Source organism: Mauremys reevesii, linkage group 3, assembly GCF_016161935.1.
Source record: "Mauremys reevesii isolate NIE-2019 linkage group 3, ASM1616193v1, whole genome shotgun sequence".
In the NCBI taxonomy this organism is placed as follows: Eukaryota; Metazoa; Chordata; order Testudines; family Geoemydidae; genus Mauremys; species Mauremys reevesii.
The window spans coordinates 36,382,351-36,407,626 of NC_052625.1; the positions used below are offsets into that span (position 1 = coordinate 36,382,351).

General features: G+C 39.4%; 1 protein-coding gene across 2 annotated transcripts in view; it reads left to right on the top strand.

The window, feature by feature from the left end:
* The window catches only part of MTA3 (metastasis associated 1 family member 3), a 192,234-nt gene that overhangs the window by 17,133 nt on the left and 149,825 nt on the right, over positions 1–25,276 (top strand). For both annotated transcript variants that reach the window (XM_039532302.1, XM_039532301.1), the window contains one exon: positions 12,545–12,671. In XM_039532302.1, coding sequence (XP_039388236.1) covers positions 12,545–12,671 — 127 coding nt within the window. The remainder of the gene's footprint in view (positions 1–12,544; positions 12,672–25,276) is intronic.

The following is a 25,276-nucleotide window of genomic DNA, read 5'->3' on the forward strand; positions in this document are numbered from 1 at the left end:
CCTTTAGGTCTGGGACCAGTCTCCTCAATTCAAGTCTTTGTCTTCCCAGTGTTCTTGTTGCTTCCAACGTAGGTGGTGGAGGAGAAAGGCCAAGTGATGATGTCACTTCCCCTTTTTAATAGTTTCTTCCATCTTGCTCGAAAGATCTATGCTTGTGACATAGGGATCTCCCCGCATTGGTCAAGCAGCCTCCATTGTCTACATGCTCTCTCTGAGAAGTCTTCTGTTACGGTCTTTGGGAGTATGGATTCCCTTTAATGGGCCATCAGCATGTCTGGCTACTCCATTATTGTACCTGAAAGGCTGGTTGTGGGTGTTCCCAACCTCACAACATATTTCAGTAATACACACATAGCAAAACTTCATAATGTCACATACAATGATAGCACATACAATCCAACAGGATATTAATGTTCAACAGATCAAGACTTATAAAGTGATACCTCACACGCCATACTTTGTACAAAACATATCATAATTACATGACAGTGGTGAATATGGGGGTTCCAGGGTGCTGCTTTGAGGTACAGTGTCAGAGTGATATACTGGTGTAAAGGGTGGCTTTCACTGTTTGAACAAGTGAAGAAATTCCTAATGTTGACGGGAGGCCCTTTGTTGCAAAATACTATGCTAGAATAAGAATTGTGATGTAAGAACAGTTGTAGATTTATTTTCTGTACAATAACTTTGAAATGATGGTTAGGTCAATATGCCTTTGCATCTTTCTTTCTTTCTTTCTTTCTTTCTTTCTTTCTTTCTTTCTTTCTTTCTTTCTTTCTTTCTTTCTTTTGTAAAGTCACGATTCAACACTTATACTGTATTTATTTCACTACAATGGTACAGATGTTTTAATATGCTGATTATAAATTAATTTGGAACTGAATGCTGTTGACTTTGAAGTCTTTACTTAATTGCTGTAACATAAATATATAAAGCTCTGAATGCAAGTAGAGAAGGAGTGAGAGAGAATCTCTCTTGAAAGTCTGTAATGGACTATTAATGGTTATCTAATGATTGGGTGACCATAGGCTGTAACAAAAACTTTATTACTTCTGATCTGACATGCTCACTTCTGGTTTTATTTATTACAAGTACAATTTACAGTAAAACTTTATTATAATCTCATTCATCATTGCATGAAAAGTGATGTTGTATCATTTTGAAATGACTGTAATGTATTTCAGAATAATGGCTTCTGTTGATACCTTCCTGTCAGATCTCTCATGTTGAATGCCAGAATACATGCATGATTCTCTTTGAATAAAGAAAACTCAAAGATCAGAAATGAAATGGTATAACGTGGCTGTTTTCTTTTGTATGATGTCTCCATCAGCATTCTAAGCAAGTAAAACCCCTATTCATTCAACTGAATAAAGGGTGAGGATTTATATACAAGAATATACTAATAAATGACATTTATAAACAAGGGTCATAGACAGTAACAAGATTTTATTGTATTTTTATGGATTGCTTATGAACTTCCAACATATATTTAAAAAAACCCAGAAAACAAAACAGCCCGCCCCCAAATAGGATACACCTTACCAGATTTGTCCAGGCTTCTTATTTAAAGGGAAGCAGTCATTTTGAAATCAAGTTAGAGACATGAATTCAGAAAGTTTAAGTAGTTCCAATTACTACATCTGCTGCTTAATTTTGCTGGCGAGATTTGTAATTCTAAAATAACATTTTTACCTTTCAAAATATACTTTCTTCTCTCCTGTTCCAAGTGAATTAAAGCTAATTTTTAAGAGGATCTAAACATGAAGTGTTCAGTGGCATGGGAATTTCTCCTTGAAGAATGGAAAGTAGAGTAGTCAGGTAAATTTTATAAAGTGACATTTTTTAATGATAAAAGTCCACAGGGGATTAGACTGCATGTGCTCTGGGAGTTTGCCATTTATGAGACTACTTCTGAAATTTTATTGCTTGTAATTTAGTATGCTTTCATGAAAAAATAGCCTCTTTCTTAAGACTGTATTTTAGAAAAGCTCATACAAAAGAAATGTGTATGTTACTAGAAAATATTATGTGCAAAACAAAATCATAAGAGTAGCATCAGACTTCTAAAATACTAATTGATTTCTTTTCCACAGTGTTTCACATTTTGATTTAAAAAGCAAACCTATAGTAGATCAGTGTAGAGGTATAAAAGTCATATTAGGATAGCTAGTATAATGAGAATGTGATGTTTTGTATTGACAGCTGAATTAATAGTTTAAAGGGTTTTAATGATTTTTAGACTCTATTCTTTTCGGAGTGCACATACACATATATAACTCTCACTAATGCTAATAGGATTGATGTACATGCATCAGGGAAAAAATACACTCCAGAGATTAATCCTGTAAACACAGCTCAAGAATGGGAAAACTTCTCTTTTAAATCCCACACAGCCACAATAATAGCATGAAAAATGTCCCTGAAAATACATGGAAAATATGAAAGCAAACCATATTGACTGGATTTTTTGGCTTGAACTGCAGTTGTACAAATACACTTTAAATCAATTTTCTGTTTACATTATGGGTGACTACTCAGGTCTCCTGTTGTGAAATAAAATAACTATAGAGTAATTGTATTGCACTTTCATATACCACATAATTTAATGGAGAATTAATATGATAGTCTACCTTCTTCTGGAGGAAGAGACATAGTAGCTACTTTGCTTTCCTTATCAGTGGAACGGGTTAAAAACTTCAGCAGTTTCAGGAATTATGTAAAGAATCCTGATGGGGTTTTCTCATATCCAAGGCACCTGTGGCATTTCTTGTCCCACATTTCCTGTCTATGCCTGGCTTCTGTTTCTTAGAGTAGATTTCTGTGATTATGACTTAGGACTCTAAAGGAGAGGAAAGTTTTGTGGTGTTAATTCCGAACATTGCTCAGTTGCTTCATGATTTTATCAAAAAACATATGAAGCAATTAGGGTTGCCAACTTTCTCATTTCAGAAAACCGAACACTCCTGTCCCAGCCCTTTCCCCACCCTTCCTTGAGGCCCAATCCCTGCCCTACCACTTCTACGAGGCCCCACCCTCGCTCACTCCATCCCCTCTCCTTGATTATAGAAAAGGAGGCAGAGGGTTCGGGATGCGGGCTCCAGGCAGCGCAGAGCTCATGCAGCTCCCATGAAGCAGCGCCATGTTCCTCCAGCTCCTAGGCGGATTGCGGCCAGGCGCCCAGGTGCCGCCCCCACAGCTCCCTTTGGCTGTGTTCCTGGCCAATGGGACCTGTGGAGCGCGGGCAGGAGCAGTGTGCGAAGCCTCCCTGGCTGCCCATTCGCCTAGGAGCCGGGCCTGCCAGCCACTTCCTGGGAGCCATGTGGATCCAGGCAGGGAGCCAGCCAGCCCTGCTGTGCCGCCAACTGGACTTTTAACGGCCTGGTCAGCAATGCTGCCCGGAGCCTCCAGGGTCCCTTTTTGATTGAGTGTTTCGGTCAAAAACTGGACACCTGGCAACCCTATATTAATCTAAGTCTGCGGCTTAGTGAACTCGTTTTCCTCTCCTCTTCCCGGTTTTCAGTTTATAAAATAAAAGCTTCTTTAGGATGTTGATAACAAGTATAAGATCATTTGGATTATGTGGTCGCCATTTTCAAAACACAGATATGGTGCTTTGCTGAACTTATCTGAGTTTATTCAAGAAACAAACAACCCCAGAAAGCTTCAGCCAGGCGTTGCATTTATATGTGCTGAACAGACACATCTCCCCATCTCCTCTGACACTACCCCAAAAAATATCCTCTACTTGAAGTGACTGGAGCTTTGTTGACATTAGAGAGGATAAATCACCCATATTCAGGAAGTAAAATAATGGATCTTATGCCACTCTGAGGGGAAAAAATGTTTGTACAACATGTCATTTTCTCTTTCTGCCAACAGATAGATTTTGAAAGCCTGTTTCCTTGCCTATTGATATGAGTGGTTAGAAAATCAACTTAGGTTTGCCTAAATTTCTCTGTTGTAATCCTTAGGACAGTGAATGGAAATGCCAATGTAGAATCTGTTAGTAGACTATGGAATCATACTGAAAAATTGAATTTTAGGTGCTCTCATTTCTTAAAACTCTGCATACTTAAATTTTTACATGTAAATTAGTCAAGAGTTTGAAACTATGAATCCTGTCCCTAAACTATATAGAGATTATAAAAAAAAAAAGTATTATATTTTCTCTGGCCTAGAATGGCCTTTATAGGTAGATGCCTATCACAATAGGAAAGACTATTCTTTAACAAGCTTTTATGTCTATTAGAGCTGTGTGGAAAATGTTTGTTATCACATGCTTGTTTTTTGCTGGTTCCACTTTCTGGTATTGTACAGGGTGTTTTTTGTTTTCTTTATTTACTATTTTTTGCAGTACAAAAAGTAGTTTTCACACTAGAAATAGCATTTCCTGACTACAAATAACTTCTAACCCACTCACAACTATAAAATGGAAGCCTCTGGTATCTGGTGTGGCAAGAGGTTGGGTGCGAGTTATATCACTCGACAACAATATTCTGTATTGCTGTACTTTGAATAATCAACAAAGTGCTTAATTTATTTTGTGTGGCAGTATTCTCATATCAGAAAAGAGAGGATAAATGGGTATAATTTTTTACTATTTTTGGGACCATAACTGTGTAATCCAAACAGTCTAACATCAAGATTTTTTTAGGGCAGTCAAGGGATTAAAAAAATTAATCGTGATTAATTGTGTGATTAATCATGCTTTTAAACAATAATTGAATACCATTTATTTAAATATTTTTGGATGTTTTCTACATTTTTAAATATGTTGATTTCAATTACAACACAGAATACAAAGTGTTCAGTGTTCACTTTATATTTATTTTTTATTACAAATATTTGAGCTGTAAAAAACAAAAGAAATAGTATTTTTCAGTTCACCTAATACAAGTACTGTAGTGCAATCTCTTTATCATGAAAGTTGAACTTACAAATGTAGCTTTATGTACAAAAAACCCCTGCATTCAAAAAATAAAACGATGTAAAACTTTAGAGTCTACGAGTCCATTCAGTCCTACTTCTTGTTCAGACAGTCTCTCAGACAAATAAGTTTGTTTACATTTGCAGGAGATAATGCTGCCCACTTCTTCTTTACAAATGTCACCTGAAAGTGAGAACAGGCGTTTGCATGGCGCTGTTATAGCCAGTGTTGCAAGATATTTATGTGCCACATATGCCAAACATTCATATGTCCCTTCATACTTCAGTCACCATTCCAGAAGACATGTGTCCATGCTGATGACGGGTTCTGCTTGATAACAATTCAAAGCTGAGCGGATAGACGCATGTTCCTTTTCATCATCTGAGTCAGATTCCACCAGCAGAAGGTTGGTTTTCTTTTTTGGTGGTTCGGATTCTGTAGTTTCTGCATCTGAGTGTTGCTCTTTTAAGACATCTGAAAGCAAGCGCCACACCTTGTCCCGCTCAAGATTTTGGAAGTCACTTCAGATTCTTAAACCTTGGGTTGAGTGATGTAGCTATCTTTAGAAATCTCCCATTGGTACCTTCTTTGCGTTTTGTCAGATCTGTAGTAAAAGTGTTCTTTAAACGAACAACATGTGCTGGGTCATCATCTGAGACTACTATAACATGAAATATATGGCAGAATGAGGGTAAAACAGAGCAGAAGACATACACTTCTCCCTCAGAGAATTGAGTCACAAATTTAACTAGCGTTAGTTTTTTTAACGAGCATCATCAGCATGGAAACATGTCCTCTGGAATGGTGGCTGAAGCATGAAGGGGTATACGAATGTTTAGCCTATCTGACACGTAAAGACCTTGCAATGCCTACTACAAAAGTGCCATGTGAATGCCTGTTCTCACTTTCAGGTGACGTAAATAAGAAGCAGGCAGCATTATCTCCCGTAAATGTAAACAAACTTGTTTGTTTCAGCGATTGGCTGAACAAGAAGTAGGCCTGAGTAGACTTGTAGGCTCTAAAGTTTGACATTGTTTTGTTTGTGAGTGCAGATATGTAACCAAAAAAAAGCGCCTGTATAGTTGTAAGTTGTACTTTCACGATAAAGAAATTGCACTACAGTGCTTCTGTGAGGTGAATTGAAAAAGACTTTTGTTTATAATTTTTTGTAGTGCAAATATTTGTAATAAAAATAAATATAAAGTAAGCACTGTACACTTTGTACTCTGTGTTTTAATTGAAATTAATATATTCAAAAATGTAGAAGAGCATCCAAAAATATTTAATAAATTTCCATTGGTATTCTATTGTGTAACAGTGCGATTAAAACTGCGATTAATTGCAATTAATTTTTTTGAGTTAATCGCGATTAATTGACAGCCCTATTTTTTAAAACAATGATATTCTAATTTCCTGATTAACAAACAACTGTTTTATCATTAAATCATTTTATCCTGACTTTTAAGGTTTTTGACTAGTGTTGTTTTAAATTAAAATGTATGGTACTTACAACCTGCTCCAAATATGGTAGGCACTTTGTAGACAGTAACAAGACATTTCCCTTCCAGAGAGTTTACAATCTAAATAGATAACATACAAACACAAGGGGAGGAGATGAAATAGAAATCTCTGATCAAAAGTTGCAACACATCAGTTCAGCTCCTTGTTCCCCACCTTTGACCCACTAATGTGTGCTCAACATAGTTTCCACATTTCCATTACACCTTTATTTACTCAATCAACAGACTTTGTACTGTCATAAAATAGTTTCCAATGCTGAAAAATGGAAAAATCTAATATATGTACAATTGTATCTGTAACTAGTTTACAGGACTACTCAGACTATATTATTTTTCTTTTAGAGGAAATAAATGTATCATGGTAATTTTTTTTCCAGAAGAAGTATTCATTTTTATTTGATATCCCTCCTCCCTTTTCTTCCCTCGCCCCCAGTTTTCTAAACTGGGATAATTTTTTACCAAATATTTTTGCTGTAGTGTTATGATAAACATGAGATAAAGTAAATTATAATTGACATTGTAACTGTCACTTTATCACCATTTAGTAGCAGAAAGCACTTGCAGATGATTAAAAAAAATCTGTATATTACTTGTGCATCAGTATGGTTTACTGGTTTTTAATGGTTATTAAAGGAAGGTAACTGTTCCTGAAGTTTCTGAAGCTTCTTTAAAAACAATGGGTCTTTAAAAAATAAAGTCAGAGGAGCTATGATACGAGGGAGTAAATCCTCATTTAAACAAAAATAACTGTAATGTTGTAAGAACTGTGGTGAAAATTTGTGAAAGATATATTTAAGTCTGCAATATCTAAAACAGTTCTATAGTACAAATGAACTTTACTTTAGATTTTCAGTGCTACCTGATAGTAGTATGTATGTAACCCACACAATGATGAGTTGTGTTAGAACATTTTTAGTCTGTCTGAACAAACTATATGATACATGTGACCTAAGCTGGCATAAGCAGAGAGGGCTAGGTTTTGGAGCCCTTACTCATGTGAGTAATGCTCACCAATATGAGTTTTCTCACTGATTTTGAATAATCTAGCCCAGAGTGGGTTAAGCAACTTAATTATACTACAAAGGGTTAAATATTACAACCATTTCAGTTCAATACAGCACCTAGCAACAATTCTTATATACTCTAGGCAAATTGACCAACTGTCCACCTGAGAGAGCTTTTTATCTGCAATGTGGACAATATTGCTCATATATTTATATTTAAAATTTCCTTCTTTGTATTTGTTTTGACAGTAAACAAAGCAATACAGTGTAGTTATTTACCTTTAGCATCTTAGCTGCAAACACAGACTTGATGTCATTGGTGCTGCCATTGCTAAACTGAAAAGAAACCCACGCACAGTTGTTGTGTCTTTTTTCTTTGATATTTGCAGTTAACTCGTTATTACTTAGTCATAGTATTTTCATATTCTTTTAGCTGTAGGCTCTGTCATGTTGGTCACACACAAAGCACGTTTTTAAGTGTTAAGGCTTAGTTCAGAATAAAGAGGTATATGAGAAAGGAGAGGATTTAGTAACAATTATTGAATGTAAAGTTTATTCCTTTGGTCTGGTCTAAACATGAAGTTGCCCATGTTTAACTGAACCGATTTAAACTCATGCAACTTTGCGTGTAGATGATGTTGTATTGGTTTAAACCTTGCTTTCTAAAACTGATACAAGCCTGATACAAGGTATACTGTGATAAGCCAGATTTAAACCAATATGTGTCCACTAAGGGATTTGTGCCGGTTTAATGGAATTGATTTTAAAGCCATTTTAAGTTAAACGAGTGCAATTTCTATATACAGACTAGCCCTCAGTCTGTTCCTTTATTAATGCTAAATGTAAGTAGCTTTTTAAGCATAAAAAGGTAATGAGAACAGCTCAGAACATAGATTACAGAATAATATAAGTAACGGACTATAATTACTGCATAGTGCTCTCCAGCTTGTTAACAAAGGCAATGTATTCTGACAGTATGAGTTCCAGTTGGAACAAGAGGGAGCCCTCATCAGCCTTCTCCTTTAGTGAAAACTGCTGTTGAAGGGGGCGAACCTTCTGAGAAAACCAGGTACAGCCTATAATACAAAATTAAAGTTTAACTTTAAAGCTAAATTGAAAACTGAATTACTCAAATGCACAACCTTTATTCCAGCCACACACTTCTTCATGGCCAAATAACTATAGACTTGATCAGTATATGCACACCCATAGTTGGATTTATATTCGTGTAGTTGAGGTTTTACATTTGAATGTGATTTAGAGGAATTAGGTTGTGTGCTTTTGTAGTTAATTATATGTTTGAAGTGCAAGGGAGCTGTGGGAAAGAGGAGTCTGGGCATGTCTACGCACAAAAGTTATACTGGTTTATCTTAAATTAGTGTAGTAAAACTGGTGCAACTTTTTGTGTGCAGACTCATTGAATTTAAAACTGGTTCTGTCAGTTTATCTTGTGCCTGCAAATTCACCAGTGCAAGATAAACAGATATAAGTCAGACTTAAAACTGATATAAGAGTCAGGTTTCAGAGTGGTAGCCATATTAGTCTTTGCTGATATAAGAGTGTCCATATGCAAACTTGAACTGGTTTAAATTTGTGTAAAATTGTACACTTCTAATCCTGTACAACTAATCCAGGTCAAAGAAAGCAATAATATGGGTAATATGATGCTATGGCATGTAAATAAAGATTCCCTTAACTGATAATTGTGTTGATGAGAAATAAACTAAATCAACCTCAACTCTAAGTTAGGCAAGTTTTTTGTGTGGGCATGCAGTATGCTAAGGCACTGAAATTAACCCTATATATATATACTGTAACCGTATAAATGCTGCATGCTATATTTATGCAATATGTCCAACTTGTGGTTGTTGTTGGATTCACAACTATGAATGTCCTTACTTCTGTGCATGTAAAATCTCAAGAAAAACATTGTAGTACCATTTCTTTTGCATTTATAACTACTAGTTGGTCATGATTTTGTTGATTGATTGTGTTGCCTTTGCTTTGCTACATATATTTTACCATTTTGACCCATGATTCAATAAAGCTTTTACTGAATTAATTACTTGCTTACGTCTGCATTTTCCTACTATATAGTCTTTTTTGGGGTGGAGGATGGGTATAATGGTATTGGACTTTGTAAGAGCTTTTAGTCCCTGGATAACTTCCTTAAATTATGCTTTCAGACTGGCTGGTAAACTTAAACAGAGAATTAAAATTTCTCTGCTGTTTTTCATACAGTGGATGAAATAAAAATACCCAAAGAATGCCAAGAGCTAGGACTTGTAAACAGAAGGAACGCTAAATAAATAAATAAATAAACAAACAAACAAATAGAAAGGTTGACATTTTTATATTTGAAGAGGAGAAGACATGTTTTGAACTTCATTGTATATTTTGCTGTTAGGATTCATTAGCTGAAACAAATATAGCTTCTAACAGTGATTCACCTTCACTATAGTTGTCAAACCCATTGTGTGTTTGAAAGGTTAACCTTTAACATTTTTTCCCATTGTTGTTTTTCATCTTTAATTACTAACTTCATAAAGAAGACACATAATAAAGTTTTGTATCTGAAGCAGCCCAAGTTTCCCTGATATTCCTATAAGGAATCATAGAAGGAGTTAGTATTATGATGAGCCCTTAATCACCATGTAAGAAATTGAACAGTATGTAACAGACATGAACAATTTTATAACAATTTTAAAATATCATTTGAATAGTACATTGTCTCCTGTACAATAGGTAAACTTTTGCTTTTTCTCCTTCTTGATTGACACATTTTTCTCCTAATAATTCTTCATTCCCTTTCCTATTGAATTGCTTTTCAGTAGTGTAGAAATCTCTACAAATGTAAACTTTTAAGCGGACGTATCTCTGGTACATTGTCTGAACAGTAAGATTCTACACAAATTAAATGAAGGAAGTAATTACCATAGTAGTACCCTGGCAACAACTCTACCTGCTGCTATCAAAGTACCCCATGTGCACTCAGTGGCAGCTTGGCTCTGTTATATTAGCTAGACCCCTTGAAAGGGTTGTAGTCTTAACATTGGCATGTGTGGCATTGTGTGTGTTAGAGTGCCAGTGGCAGAACTGAGACACCTGCAGGTTCAGGTTCTTTGCAAGAAATTTGCTTTTAATTGCTTAATTTTTGTCATCTGTAAGTAGGGGTGGGTGATTTACCTCTGTAACCTCACCAAAAAGTGTCTGTGTGGGTGTGGTGGCTGTAGGGAGTGAGCTGTTTTCTCTCACTTCCCTGCATATGCAGCCCACCCAATAGAGCAGACAGGTGGATAGGTGGGGGAACTGGGATTCAACGGAGCTAGAGTCACTTCAGGGAGTATTCTCCCCTGACACTAGGAGAAGAGCCATTAGGGAGCCAGAAGGGGATGAGGAGCAGATGTAGTAGGATAGCAATCTTGAATTTGGAGAGAATCATGATTCTACCGTGAGAGAACATGCAGACTTAAGTGTTTAGCATCAGTACTACATGGGTTGTTTGTAAAATATCTGTGTTCCGTAGAAGAATAGATAAGATGGTCTCAGTATTTCCTTTAACTAACTATAGTGAACACCTGGGGAACCCTGCCAATACAGAGGCAGTGTTGATGAGTATTCTCAGGCAAGATTTATAGCAGTAAGTCAGGATTAGAGCGCTGCTTTGTACTATTTTTAATCCCACAACCATCCTGCCCTGCAATACCTACTCCCACTGCCTCCAGTGGGATTTACCATGTGTCAAGCTGGTTCCAAAGTATTTTAGATTTGTATCAGTTCAAAATATGGAGCAAACTGACAAAATACTCGTCTCTGCTTTTAAAGATTAAAAGATTAAAAACTTTTATAAGATGTGTGCCCTTCTAGTTAGTGTTATATCAGTACTTATTGATTTAATAAAACAAATTATTTTGATATTTAAAATTATACCCCTTTTTTCTTCTGTTCTATTAGAGCATTGGTCGGCAATCTTTGGCATGCGGATCATCAGGGTAATCCACTGGCGGGCCGCGAGACATTTTTGTTTACGTTGACAGTCCGCAGGCACGGCCCCTCACAGCTCCCAGTGGCTGCGGTTCGCTGTTCTTGGCCAATGGGAGCTGCGAGAAGAGCGGCCAGCACATCCTGCAGCTCCCACTGGCTGGGAACAGTGAACCGTGGCCACTGGGAGCTGCGGGGGGCTGTGCCTGCGGATGGTCAACATCAGAAAAATGTCTCACGGCCCGCCAGCTAATTACCCTGAATGGGCCGTGTGCCGAAGATTGCCGAACCCTGTATTAGAGGGATACTGTCAACTTTTAAAACACAGTGTCACCTGAAAATAGTGTTACAGATTATAATAACTGAAGTCAATTAGGGGTGTTAATTTTTTTCTCTGTGCAGTTTGTTTGCATTGTGCATTTGACATTACTTTGTTTATAGGCAGTTTTACTATTTTGTTGACTGCATGCTCCTCCCCAGGCCCTGCTCTGGTTTTACCAGTAACAGTAGCAGCAGAGCTAAAGCTGAACAGTAGCGACAGCGAGCAGCTGTGTGCACAAAGAGGAAAAGAAGGGGAAGGGAGGTGAAAGAGGAATGGTAGTGTTGCTCTTGTGGCCATCTGAAAAACTCTTAAGCACAAATAGAGGAACAGAAAACATCTTTTTTAAAGGAATTAAACACATATAACAGTGGCTCTCAAACTTTTTTACTGGTGACCCCTTTCACACATCAAGCCTTTGAATGTGACACCCCCCCTTATAAATTAAAAACACTTTTTAATATATTTAACTGTTTAACACTTATAAATGCTGGAGGCAAAGTGGGGTTTGGGGTGGAGGTTGACAGCTCGCAACCCCCCCATGTAATAACCTTGTGACCCCCCTGAGGGGTCCCAACCACTAGTTTGAGAACCCCGACATACAATATTTAAAAGTTTTCATCCTTAGTTATTAGAATGCATAAAATGGCAACCTGTTTTACAACAATTGATGAAGAACTTTCTTTAGAATATCCAGGCAGGTTGCCTAGAGGGTTTTAAAAAAAAGTGAATATTCACAACTGTATTACATAGCAAAGCTAATTTCATCCTGTCTTCTATCCTTGTGCAGAAGAAGTTGAAGAAGAGTCTGAAACGACGAATGAGGCCGATTTGACTGATAAACAGAAACATCAGTTGAAACACAGAGAGCTCTTTCTTTCTCGCCAGTATGAGTCTCTTCCTGCAACACATATCAGGTAAGAAACTTTAAGAAAGCTTATTTTTTTGGTGGTTGCAATGGGCTGCCCACTCTACTCCACCCAGTTTGGAGCTCGAGACTTGTATGGCTGGGATTACAACCCTGAGCTGTTTGTGAGAGGACACAGACATTTCAAAAGAAATTTACTCCAACCTGTTTGTTACAAAACCTAAAAGACACAATAGCTGGATTTGGCTAAATGTTGCAAGAGCATTTTTTCCATCATATCCTTAGAGATCTTTTATATTTAAACAACCTTAAAACTTGTAACTTGGGCTTTTAATTTGACATGTTATCATGCTTCTACCCATACCTCCCTTCATTTTTAAATTGCTCTGACGCCACTGCTGAGTAAAGCGGAAAAGAGTTGTAGTTGATTTCATACTGGAAAATGCTCTGAGCATAGGTGCCATCCCCACTGATGAAGGGAGCTCTTTGTGTTTGTTGGGAGAGAGGATCTAGAAACTAGAAGGGATGCAGTGATAAAGAGACAAGCAAAGGCAAGTGGAAGAGAAGGGTACAATTGTAGGCTGGTAATGCAAGGGAATTTTAGCTCTCACAGTACATCCAGCCCAGTCTATCACTTGAGAAGTCATCAGTAGCTGGAAGCTCTTCCACCCTGGTCAAAGAAAGTACTTTCCATTGCTCAAGAGAGGGCGTTTGTGGCCTAGTGGATAGGACAGAGGACTGGCAGTTGAATAGAACAAAACTCTTTCCCAGCTCTGTCACAGACTCACCGTATGACTTGATTAAGTCACTTAACCTCTGTACCTCAGTTTCTACATCTGTGGGTTGTTTACACAGGAAGTTACACAGCACAGCAAGCTAGTAAAAGTACCTTTGTGCATTTTAGCTTGATACACTGTAAAGTGTACTAAGATAAACCACCAAGGGCACTTTTAGTGCATGGTAAGAGTGTCCACACGTGGAGTTACTGTGGAGTAGGTAGTGTGCTGTAAATTCATACCTAACTTGCTGCACAGTAACTCCCCCTGTAGACAAGCCCTATAAAATGGAGGTGATAATGCTTACTCAACTTTTCATCTAACTTTGAAATCTGTACATGAAAGTTACTCTTAATTATTATTATTTATTACAAGAGAGCTCCTGCTCTAGTAGAACAAATGACCTTGTTCACCTTCTCCAGTGCAATGGTTGCTATAACATGAGGCATAAGTAGAGTAGAACCTCACTAGCATACACTTCACTTGTCACCCTGTAAAAATACTACAGTATGCACACACATGCGCAAAATGGTGAGTGCACTCTCATCTTACCAAACCTTAATTACTTTTACCAGATACCTTCCCGAACAATTGTGTGTGCTGTAATGAATTTTCAAAATGAAACTGCCTTTGTCAAAATAAATGGACATAGTATTGCATTATCCTTGCTTTGAATTGTGCTTATTAATTTACACAGTTCAAATTCTCAATAGTTCTCTCAGTTTTTAATGTGAAATACTGAAAAAAGAGGGGAAAAATTGGTGGGGAAGTAGAAGATCCCTTTTCTTTTTCTTCCTCCCACCCCAGTAGCACTCAAACAAAGAGCCAGAGTCTCAGGCAGTAAAAATTGTCCTAGCTCCATTGAATGGAGCTATGCTGATTTAAACCACCAGAGGTTCTGGCCCTTCAAATGGGAAAGACATGTAGTACTGATGGGTGAGGAGAAATGATGCAAGGAAATAAAGGTGGTAAATGCAGACAGAAGTTGGCTGGAGTAAGAAGATGAGCCCTACTCCCTTTGGAAGAAGTAAGAGGAGAAAGTTAGAAGTGAGTAACTTAATTTTATTGGTGGACTTGCCTTTCTCAGTTGCTTTAGGTTCCCAGTCCTAATGCCGAGCTTGAAAACTGCCAAACACCTTCTCCCATGATGAAAACTATCTGTGTTGCTATGCTTGTAATTTAAAGGAAGAAAAGTAGTTCACACTGTTGAGCATGTACTATCTTTAATTGATTTACATTGGAAAAATAACTTTCTAGTTAAAAACTTCTTAATAATGTAACTGACTACACTTCTCTTGCTTTTGTTACACCTTTTTACCCTGCTTTGCTTCACTCTGTTTTGTTCCTTCATGGTGTAACTTTGTTATTCTTAAATCACTGAAATATGCTTTTAACATTTTAAACTCTATTTTAACATTTTGTTTTGTTTTGTTTCGGAATATAAATTATGTTTAATTTTCTTGAAATGTAAATTTGGGGAGTGCTCTTGGAAGATTACAGACTTTGGGCCTGATTCTCATTTACACTAAGGCTCCTTTGTGCCCCTGTGGTAGCCTTAAAGTGGGTGTAACTTGAAGACTTCTGTCAGTTTGAAGTTAATGGAGTTACAGCAGTATAAAACTATTGTAAGTGAAAGGAGCCCTGCAGAGTTCAAAACTTGGATTTTTTATGATCTCTATATTTGTCTGATTACACATTAATTCAGACCATTTTTCTGAAGCAAAATAAAATAAATGATAGCTGACCCCCCCCATTTAAATTTTTTTTTAAAGTTTGAATGGTTCAGTCATATGAACATGTCAGACCCAAAGAGCCATGTTTTACAAAGGGCTAGCCATTTAGTTAGGGTGTGTCTCCACTGCGGTTAGACATCCAAGGCTGGCCCATGCCAGCTGGTTGTTTAATTGTGGTGTAGACCTTTGGGCTCGGGCTGCAGCCTGAAATCTGGGATCCTCCCACCTCTCAGTCCTAGAGCCCAGGTTCCAGCATGAGCACAAATGTCTGTATTGCAGGTAAACAGCACCTTAGCCCGAGCCCAGCATGGGCCAGCCACAAGTGTCTAATTGCAGTGTAGACGTACCTTTAGTTACATTAAAGAAGACATACTGAGGGCTAACTTGGCCCTCCCTTTCTCACTGCAGTTCTAAACTCTAGTTTGATTTTGGTATTTATATGAATCCAAGAATGTTGAAGGGAAGGGGTAAATCATGCCTAACTGCATGTTGGTTTATTTGACCAGATAACTGTAACAAGTTATTTATTTGTCAAGCACTAAGCACACAGTATAAAATAATGTCTAAATATCTAACCTTTTTCTAACAGGGTTGTTTTAAAGATACCAACTTTTATGCCATATGATTAATGTGCCTTTTTCCCATGTGAAATGTTTTGGCTCAAATTACTTTTACTGTAAACTGAAAAGAGAATTTATTCTGTTTAAAACTATTATATGTTTGAGAGTTTAATACAGTAAACTATAGTTATTATATTACATTAGGTTTCTTTATTAACTTATAGGAAACTTAATACCACAGCATCTGTGGTTTTCTTTACCATAATTTGGTCTGTTCAACCATGACATTTAAATTGGTCTTTCTGCTGGAACTGCTACCTAAGCACACATACTAGAAAATAATGAGTGTGTGAGCAGTGACTTCAGTAGAATATGATGGCTACAATGTTTATTGAATAAACAGAGTGTACTCTTCTATTTTGTTCCTTCATGTGGTGTTTCTAATTTTCATTGTTTTATTTGATGTGATGTTCCTACACTTCAGTGTAACTTGTATGAAAATGTTCAAATGGTTGACTATGTTTGCAGGTTAATTAACTATTTCGTATGATTGATGCACAGGATTACTTGCCTCTTGCTTGAAATTTGTTTTTTCTTTTTTATGGTCCCAAGTTAAGAGGGAATTGGGGAAGCCTGTATATGCTTAGGCTGTCTCAGGGGATTGAATTAATCTCTGAAACCATTTATAATTGCTCTCCGAACCGAAGTACTTAAAAATATTCCTTCACAACCATTTGAAGGAACATTGTTATTGCTATTAACTTATTCAGCAGTATGTATAGCACCTTTTTCATGGTCTTTGTTTGATTTGTACCTGCTAGTAAATGTTCTGGTTCAGTTATAATTTCTTGCTGTAATGTTTGTTTGGCTTTTGTGTACCTCGTCTCCTCAGAAGTCCCAATTAAAATAAGATTAGCATCTCTCAGGCTGCCCTGTACAACAATTCAAAAAAAAAATTATAAAATGTAATGCAATAAGAGTTGTGTGGAGCCAAACAGGCTGCATGTGGGTTGGGAATAGAAAAATGTTTTAAAACCAATGGGTGATTGTGAGAACAAGATTTCAAACAAGCAGACTTGCTGATCTAAATTTAATTAATGTTAAATATCTTTATTGGAAAACGTTGGTTAATTGATTGATAAATACAAGTGTGTGTTTTTGTGTGGAGAAATCAATTTGGACAGAAGGATAATAATGATAATTCTCTTAATCACAGCTACATGAGAAACAATTACCATGACAGTATTAGAAAGAAATCTGGCAAGTTATTTACTGATCAATATTTTTCTAGGTCAGTTCAGTAGTAGTTTTTCTCTTTCTCCCACCCAAGCCCAAAGCCGGTTGCTGTTTCTTGCTGTGATCCACAGGGCAGAATTTCGTAGATTTTTAAGGCCACAAGGGACCATTTTGATTATGTAGCCCGATCTCTTGCCTAACACAGGCCACAGAATTTCATGCAGCAGTTCTTGGATCAGTCCCAGCAACTTGTGATTGAATGAGAGTAATATCTTTTAGTGAGACATCCAGTCTTGATTTAAAGACTCTGAGGAATGGTGAACCACATCCTTTGATAACCTGTTCCGGTGTAGTCTCTTGTCACAGCAATAAACTAATTTTTTTTCTGGATTTTGGGGATCTTAGTAAGGGAATGCTTGGGTATTCCTATCCCCAGCTCACATTGTGCGCTGGCCTGGGGGAGAGAGATTGTTTCAAGATGCTGCAGAATTGGCTGAGCACTGTGTTAGAGCTCTGAAATCAACATAGCTGCCAAGTATTATGCAGCTCCACGTGTAACCTTTTATGCAAATGATTTAATGAACAAGTCTGCATATTTGCCAATTAACATTAATTAACATATAACCATAAATTTCATCTTAAAAAAATTTCATTGCATTAGTACTGGTTAAAGGCGTTAAAAAACTAATTATTAATGTAAATGCAATTCTATCCCATGTTGCATGTGCATTATGGTAAAGTCTCTAATTATGTGATCACATACAATTTTTCTCATTTATGTGATCTATAGAATTTGAACCCAGGATCTTCAGACTCGCAGCACAGACCTCTTACACTTGAGCTGAAGAATCAGTTGATAGTAGAAGACTATCTTCTATATGGACCAGCCCTTTAGACAGGGTGCATACTTTGTCAGAAGAGCGAAACGACGAGTACCAGGATTCTTGGGTTCTATTCCTGACGGTAGTTGTTAGAGAAAAGGTTACAGAAAGGATTTTTAAGCACATAGTTATTCTACCTTCATTCTGAAAGGTAATGTGGATGAGATGTAACTGTCATATTAGAGGCTCTGTCATATTATTCAGCTCTGTCTGAAGTGATACCTCTCGGGTATCTTATTTGTAAATGGGTAGGAATATGAGTCCTTGATCAGTAGAGCTTTGAGCTTCACAGGAATAGCAGCAGCACTCAGGGAAAGAAAGCAGACAAGAACTCTTAGTTCCCAGCTTGGTGCGCCATCACCAGGCCAAAGAGTATTTTGAGGAGGAGAATCTCTCTCTCTCCCCTCTTCTCCCACCAATGTATGTGAGTTTTATCCAAGATTCAGGCAGTCATGGCAGTGTTGCCAAATGGGTGAATGTCACATTAGGTCTGTGACACTTGGCAAGTCTGTGTCAGTAATACCTTCAGAGCAGTTGGGAGCAGAGCATGATGTAAAAGGAGGAATCACAGAGGGATGATGCATGATAACAGCAGTGGTAGGTGGGTGAGGAGGGAGTAACCTAATTGTTCCTGTAGGATACTAACCGCTGTAAATTGTACTGATTTTTGTTTGTCTTGCTCACTGGGGTATGAGCAAGCAGCAACTCTTTAAATGAGTATAGGCGCTAGTGTATCCATATTGGAGCCACTAGATGAGGGTTGAGGCTCTTTGTCTGAGAAGTGCAGAGATGAGGAAGCTTGTACTGCTATTTCCTTTCCTATCGACAAAGAACTTCATGTGCCAAGGCTGGCAATATGTTATGGAAGTGTACTTGATTTATAAGTGCTTTGTTTTTTAAGAGATGATTAAGAAGATGAGGGAAGTTGAACATTTTCACAAAATATTTGTAAACTTTAACCTGGTGCGACGTGGGGAAAAAATTGCAAAGAATCTAACTGCTGAGATAGTTCAGTTCTTAACTTTTATTCAGAGTTTTTGAGCAAAAACCAAGTACACTGAATTCGTTATAGTTCAGTTCTGAAATGATGTTTACACTTAAAGTTTTCATTTTCAACCTCTAATATTTTCTTACCCTCCGTCTCCACTCTGTTCAGCACTGCAGCTCAGTCAGATTCCTCAGGAACTGTACTTATAAACACATTGTGCCTTGTTTTATTAGACTTTTTGTCTCCTGGGCAGACAAAAATAACATTGGTTAGTGCCACTCAAGGCATGTCAGACAATGCACTGTCTATAGCTATGTATATACAAACACATGTAGAGGTTATAAATTACAGAGAGGTATATGATAAATTTTAGATATCATAAATTAATTTATCACGTGTTTGATTGTCATGTTTTCTGTGCAGTATCCATCTTCTCAGGAGTTACACCAGCATTCAGACTCTGAAAGCTGCTTCCATCAACTTGCAGAGAAACGTCTTCCTAAATGTGGAATTTCCCCCTGCCTCCCCATTTAAAAACTTTGGCCTGAGGCCCAGGCAAGACAGAGGGTATACTGCAGATAGCAAAAATGTGGTTTTAAAGTCACAACATGTCGTGACCTACAGTATAATCTTGTGATTGCCAATCTTGGCACTCACATTTAGCCCTCAAAAGGTTCAGTATGGAGATTAAAGCTGTGACATTTTTAGGTATAGAAAAGTTATTTTAGGTCATTTTTAGAAGTCTTAGAAGTTTTAGAAGACCATGATTTTGGGCTGTTCTGGGGGACCGAATGGTTCCTGGTACAATTTCAACAGCCTCAGGGGCTCTCTAGTTTCATCAGCCTGTCCCTAGCCTATGGCTGTCTTCTTCAGCACCTGTGCAGGTGAAATCTCCCGTGGCTGGATATGGGACTTTTAGAACCTGTTTGTGCTGCTCCAACCCCTTTACCTGATGGGCTGGAGCGAGGGTGAGAATCTTATGTATTGTAACTTAGGTACCTGACTTAATTTACAGGCAGAGGGATATGAAAAATAGTCTTTACAAAAATCTCTGAAACGTAAAATATTTTTTTCTTCAACACATGTAACACGTACACAAAACATGAAGGTTTGGTGTGGTATCAAGTTTTTATTGGCACTTACATAGGATGATGTGCATTACTTATAAGTGGCATGGCCATATCAAGATCATACTGATAAGTGTGTGTGTGTGTATTTATATTGCTTGCTGAATAGTAGCAATTTCAGGGTTTGGAATGGGTCAGTTGCAGGGCTATATACAAATAATTCAACTTGTAGAAACTCCAACCAATCACACCACTGTATCCAGCCCCCCAAAAGAATTTCCTTCTGTAAACCTGGGTATGTTGACAGGGCCGCCTGGGGTGGGGCAAGTGGGGCAATTTACCCCAGACCCCAGGCCCAGCAGGGGCCCCCACGAGAGTTTTTCGGGGGCCCCGGAGCGGGGTCCTTCACTCACTCTGGGGGCCCCGGAAAACTCTCGCAGGGCCCGGGCCCCCGGAGCTTCTTCGCTCCCGGTCTTCGCTGGCGGGGGGTCCTTCCGCTCCGGGACAGAAGGACCCCCCGCCGCCGAATTACAGCCAAAGCGGGACCTGCCGCCGGACTGCAGCCGGGTCTTCAGCAGTAATTCGGCGGTGGGGGGCCCTTCCGTTCCGGGACCCGCCGCCGAAGTGCCCCGAAGACCCGCGGTGGGGGCTGCACTTCGGTGGCGGGTCCCGCTTCGGCGGTAATTTGGTGGAGGGGGGTCCCCGCCATGGGTCTTTGGGGCACTTTGGCGGTGGGTCCCGGAATGGAAGGACCCCCCGCCGCCGACTTACCGCCGAAGCGGGGCCCCCCGCCGCCGAAGACCCCAGGCCCCCGGAATCCTCTGGGCGGCCCTGTATGTCTATCCTTAGCTCTCCGTACACTGTTCCTGAGTCCTGCCTGTTCCCCGAACCTCACCTGGTAAACTTACAGCAAACAGCTAAGATCCAGTTTACACTTCAAAATGGAACTATACTATAATCAGTACAGGAGACAATGGTGTTGAAACATGGTTGCACAAGCCTATATGGTGGTTTGAAATTAGAACATGTGACTTCTGACCTTCTATTTTAGTGAGCACTTCACTAGACCCTTTTGTCTGCTAGTGTGTCTAAATCATTATTTAGAGAGACAGCTGAAGTTAGAGGTGCCGAATTGAATTGTTGGGAAAAAGAAAGCAGTGGTTTGCGTATGCAAGCAAAGTAAACTATTATTATTTTTTATCTGTAGCTTTTAAAGGTAACTTGTAGGACTAAGGTCCTTCCACCTGGGAAATATTTTACCTTCATCTAAAACAGTGGTTCTCAAACTTTTGTACTGGTGACCCCTTTCAAATAGCAAGCCTCTGAGTGCAAACCTCCCCCCCCGCCATAAATTAAAACCACTTTTTTATATATTTAGCACCATTATAAATTCTGGATGGAAAGCTGGGTTTGAGATGAAGGCCGACAGCTCGCGACCCCCATATAATAACCTCGCGACCCCCTGAGGGATCCCGACCCCCAGTTTGAGAACCCCTGATCTAAACTGTGTATGGTTCCCTCCTTGCTACACTGATGGGATCCATGTAAATGCTAACAATATATAAAATAAATGTTATGGGCCAAATTCTGCCCTGGGATAGCTTGCACAACTCCATTTGAGTACACAATGGCCACTGATTTCAAATTTGGTCTTTACTGTATCCTTCTGTAACATGGAGATTTTTTGGAATCATGCCCCTCTTGACTATTTTCTAATCTGAAACCAGACAAGTTCTACATAAGACTGAGCCTTTGATTTTTCAAAGTGAAGGCTGGAGAGAGAGAAAAGCTGGAAAATCCATATATTCTTGTATACATATACTCAGATACTTGCACTTAGTAGTTCATTTGGACATACATAATTTGATTCCCTGTTCATTCTATTTTTAAAATTCTTTTCATCAAAAATAAATTAATTAGGTAGTCCCCCGTTTACTCATCTTATTTTGGCCCCAGACATAGATCACACTTACACAATTTTGCACCCTGGCTTTGATATGCATATCTAGACAGTAATTGTTGAGTTTCTGTGGATACACAAATCCCAATAGTATTCAACCATCAAGTGTGAGAGGCTTGTTCTACGATGTTTCAGGCTACAGAATAAACTACTATTGTTTTAATTACTATCCAGCCAAATATAAACCAATTACAGTGCAAATCATCCCACCATCACTTTTGAGTGTCAGTTGAAATTTAAAAATGTAGCGTTCACTAATGATTCTGTTACATTAGCTAAGAAAAATCTTAATACTTGGCAAGCCTGTGGCAGTTGGGAACAGTTGGCAACTGTTTGGGGCATTCTATGTATTTTTTTTCTCTTTGCTTTTACATTTTAATTGTACAATGGTTTGTGCTCCAAATGCAAATATGCCTTCAATCTGTAGCTCCCTATTATTTATAATATGGTCTCTGGCATGTGTCTCCAACAATAAACAGTAGCCCAAGCCCCTTAAACTGGGTTTGAAATATTGATGCATAAGCTTGTTTGCCATTGGTTTCACTGTAATTATTGATCCAGCATCATGTGACCTATGGGTGCTCTGCAGACACAACTATCTCTACAGATCACAGATTGGGAATCACTTTTGATAAATGAAGGGCTGTTTGAAAAGGATAAGGACTAGTTCAGAGTGCATTATTGCCAAAGAACTTAAGTGGCCAATGCCAGGTGCCCCAGAGGGAGAGAACCTAACAGATAATGATCAAATGAGCTCTCTCCTGCTATCCATCACCACCCTCTGACAAACAGAGGCTAGGGACATGATTCCTTACCCATCCTGGCTAATAGCCATTAATGGACTTAACCTCCATGAATGTATCCAGTTCTCTCTTAAACCCTGTTATAGTCCTAGCCTTCACAACCTCCTCAGGCAAGGAGTTCCACAAGTTGACTGTGCACTGTGTGAAGAAGAACTTATTTTTTTATGTGTTTTAAACCTGCTGCCCATTAATTTCATTTGGTGGCTCCTAGTTCTTATATTATGGGAACAAGTAAATAACTTTTCCTTAATCACTTTCTCCACCCCACTCTTGATTTTATATTCCTCTAACATATCCCTCCTTAGTCTTCTCTTTTCCAAGCTGAAAAGTCCTAGCCTCTTTAATCTTTCCTCATATGGAACCCATTCCAAGCCCCTAATCATTTTAATTGCCCTTCTCTGAACTTTTTTTTAATGCCAGTATATCTTTTTTGTGACGAGGAGACCACATCTGTATGCAGTATTCAAGATGTGGGCGTACCATGGATTTATATAAGGGCAATAAGATATTCTCCGTCTTAGTCTCTATCACTTTTTTAATGATTCCTAACATCCTGTTTGCTTTTTTGACTGCCGCTGCACACTACGTGGACATCTTCAGAGAACTATCCACGATGACTCCAAGATCTCTTTCCTGATAAGTTGTAGCTAAATTAGGCCCTCATCATATTGTATATATAGTTGGGGTTATTTTTTCCAGTGTGCATTAAATTAAATTTCATTTGCCATTTTGTTGCCCAATCACTTAGTTTTGTGAGATCTTTTTGAAGTTCTTCACGGTCTGCTTTGATTTTAACTATCTTGAGCAGTTTAGTATCATCTGCAAACTTTGGCACCTCACTGTTTACCCCTTTCTCCAGATCATTTATGAATAAATTGAGTAGGATTGGCCCAGAACATAGAGCCCCAGGGCTTTTAGGGTGAGTCAAGAGTCCTTTAACCCATGTAATTTGTTGTCTGTCTGCTCAACAAACAGAGCCTTGCAGAGAGTAGGAGACCATCCCCTATTGGCCTTCTTTGACTTCTTGGCTGGGGCCATGGATGGGGATCAGTGCTGGCTCATTGCCGGCGGGGCACTACACACCGGTACTGGGTGCCGAGTTGGACCTTTCCTCCAGGGCCGGAGTGAGCACCGACTCCATCAGGAGCGCTCTGAGTCTGATCTCACGCTCTTTCTTAGTCCTAGGTTTAAAGGACTTGCAGATTCAACACTTATGTGCCCTTCACCGAGGCACCGGAGACAGCTACTATGCGACTCTCGCATGGGCTGTTTGCAGTGATCGCAGGGCTTAAAGGCCTGTGCCCCAGCTAAGTCCCCATTGGGACTAACAAAACTCTAATTACTGCTAAGGGCTAAATAACTCAACTACTAACCATATACACTAACTTTACAAGAACTCTGGTTCATACAAATTAAGCCTAAGCAACACTACTAAGAGCAGCAAACATTACGCGCACCGTCACGGGTGGCAAGAAGGAACTGAGGGTGGGGAAACCGGTGGCGCCCCTAATACCACACCATGTGGGCGCCACTCCAGAGGGCCCCAGAGCCACCCCTCTACAGATACTGCTGAGGGAAAAACTTCTGGCACTGGTGCATTTGGCGAGCACACACACCTAATGTGGAATGGACATGAGCAAGCACTCGAAGAAGAACTCCTGCTTCTATCAGCATACGTTGCGGGGGGTGGGGGGGGAAGGAGGAATGGAGGAGAGGGGAGGGTATATGTCAGCATAGGCTCTCTAGTATAGACATAACCTAAATGTGGTCACACTCATCATTCTGTTCCCGGTATTTTCTGATCCCAAAGGGTGGTCTGCGTCCTGGACCTGCAAGACCTCAACAGATACCTAACGAAGCTAAAGTTTCGCATGGCCTCCCTGGCCTCCATTATCCCCTCCCTGGATCCAGGAGATTGGTATGGTGCCCTCAACCTGAAAGACGCATACTTTCACGTAGCGATCTTCCTGGGACACAGACGCTTGCTCCTTTTTATGGTTGGTTCGGCCCACTACCAGTTTGCGGTCCTTCCATTTGGCCTGACTACAGCACCAGCGGTGTTTACCAAGTGCATGGCAGTAGTCGTGGCCTACCTCAGGCATCAAGGTATCCAGATTTACCTGTACCTCGACGACTGCCTGGTCAAAGGCAACTCCAGGGCTCAGGTGCAACGCGATGTCACTGTACTACAAGTCACGTGTCGCTCCTTGGGACTACTGGTCAACCACAAAAAGTCCATATTAGTGCCAGTTCAAAGGATAATCGGGGCCATGCTTGATTCGATCTGGGTGAGAGTGTTCCTGCCATTAGACAGGTTTCAGGCCCTGATATACCTCATCTGGGAGTGTCCGCATTTCTCCTAACAACGGCCAGGGTGTGCCTGCGCCTGCTAGGCCACATGGCAGCTTGCACATAGGTGGTCTGCCATGCCAGGCTTCGCATGAGGCCCCTGCAGCATTGGCTGGCGTTGACCTATTCCCAATCCAGGGACCACCTGGAAAAGATCGTAACCATTCCTCCGGTGGTTCTCACCTTGCTGCACTGGTGGACTGATCCTGAGAAGATCCTGGAAGGAGTCCTGTTTGACAGTCCCGCTCCATCTGCCGAGCTAGGGTCGGACACTTAGGACCTCTTTGGGGGCTGCACCTAG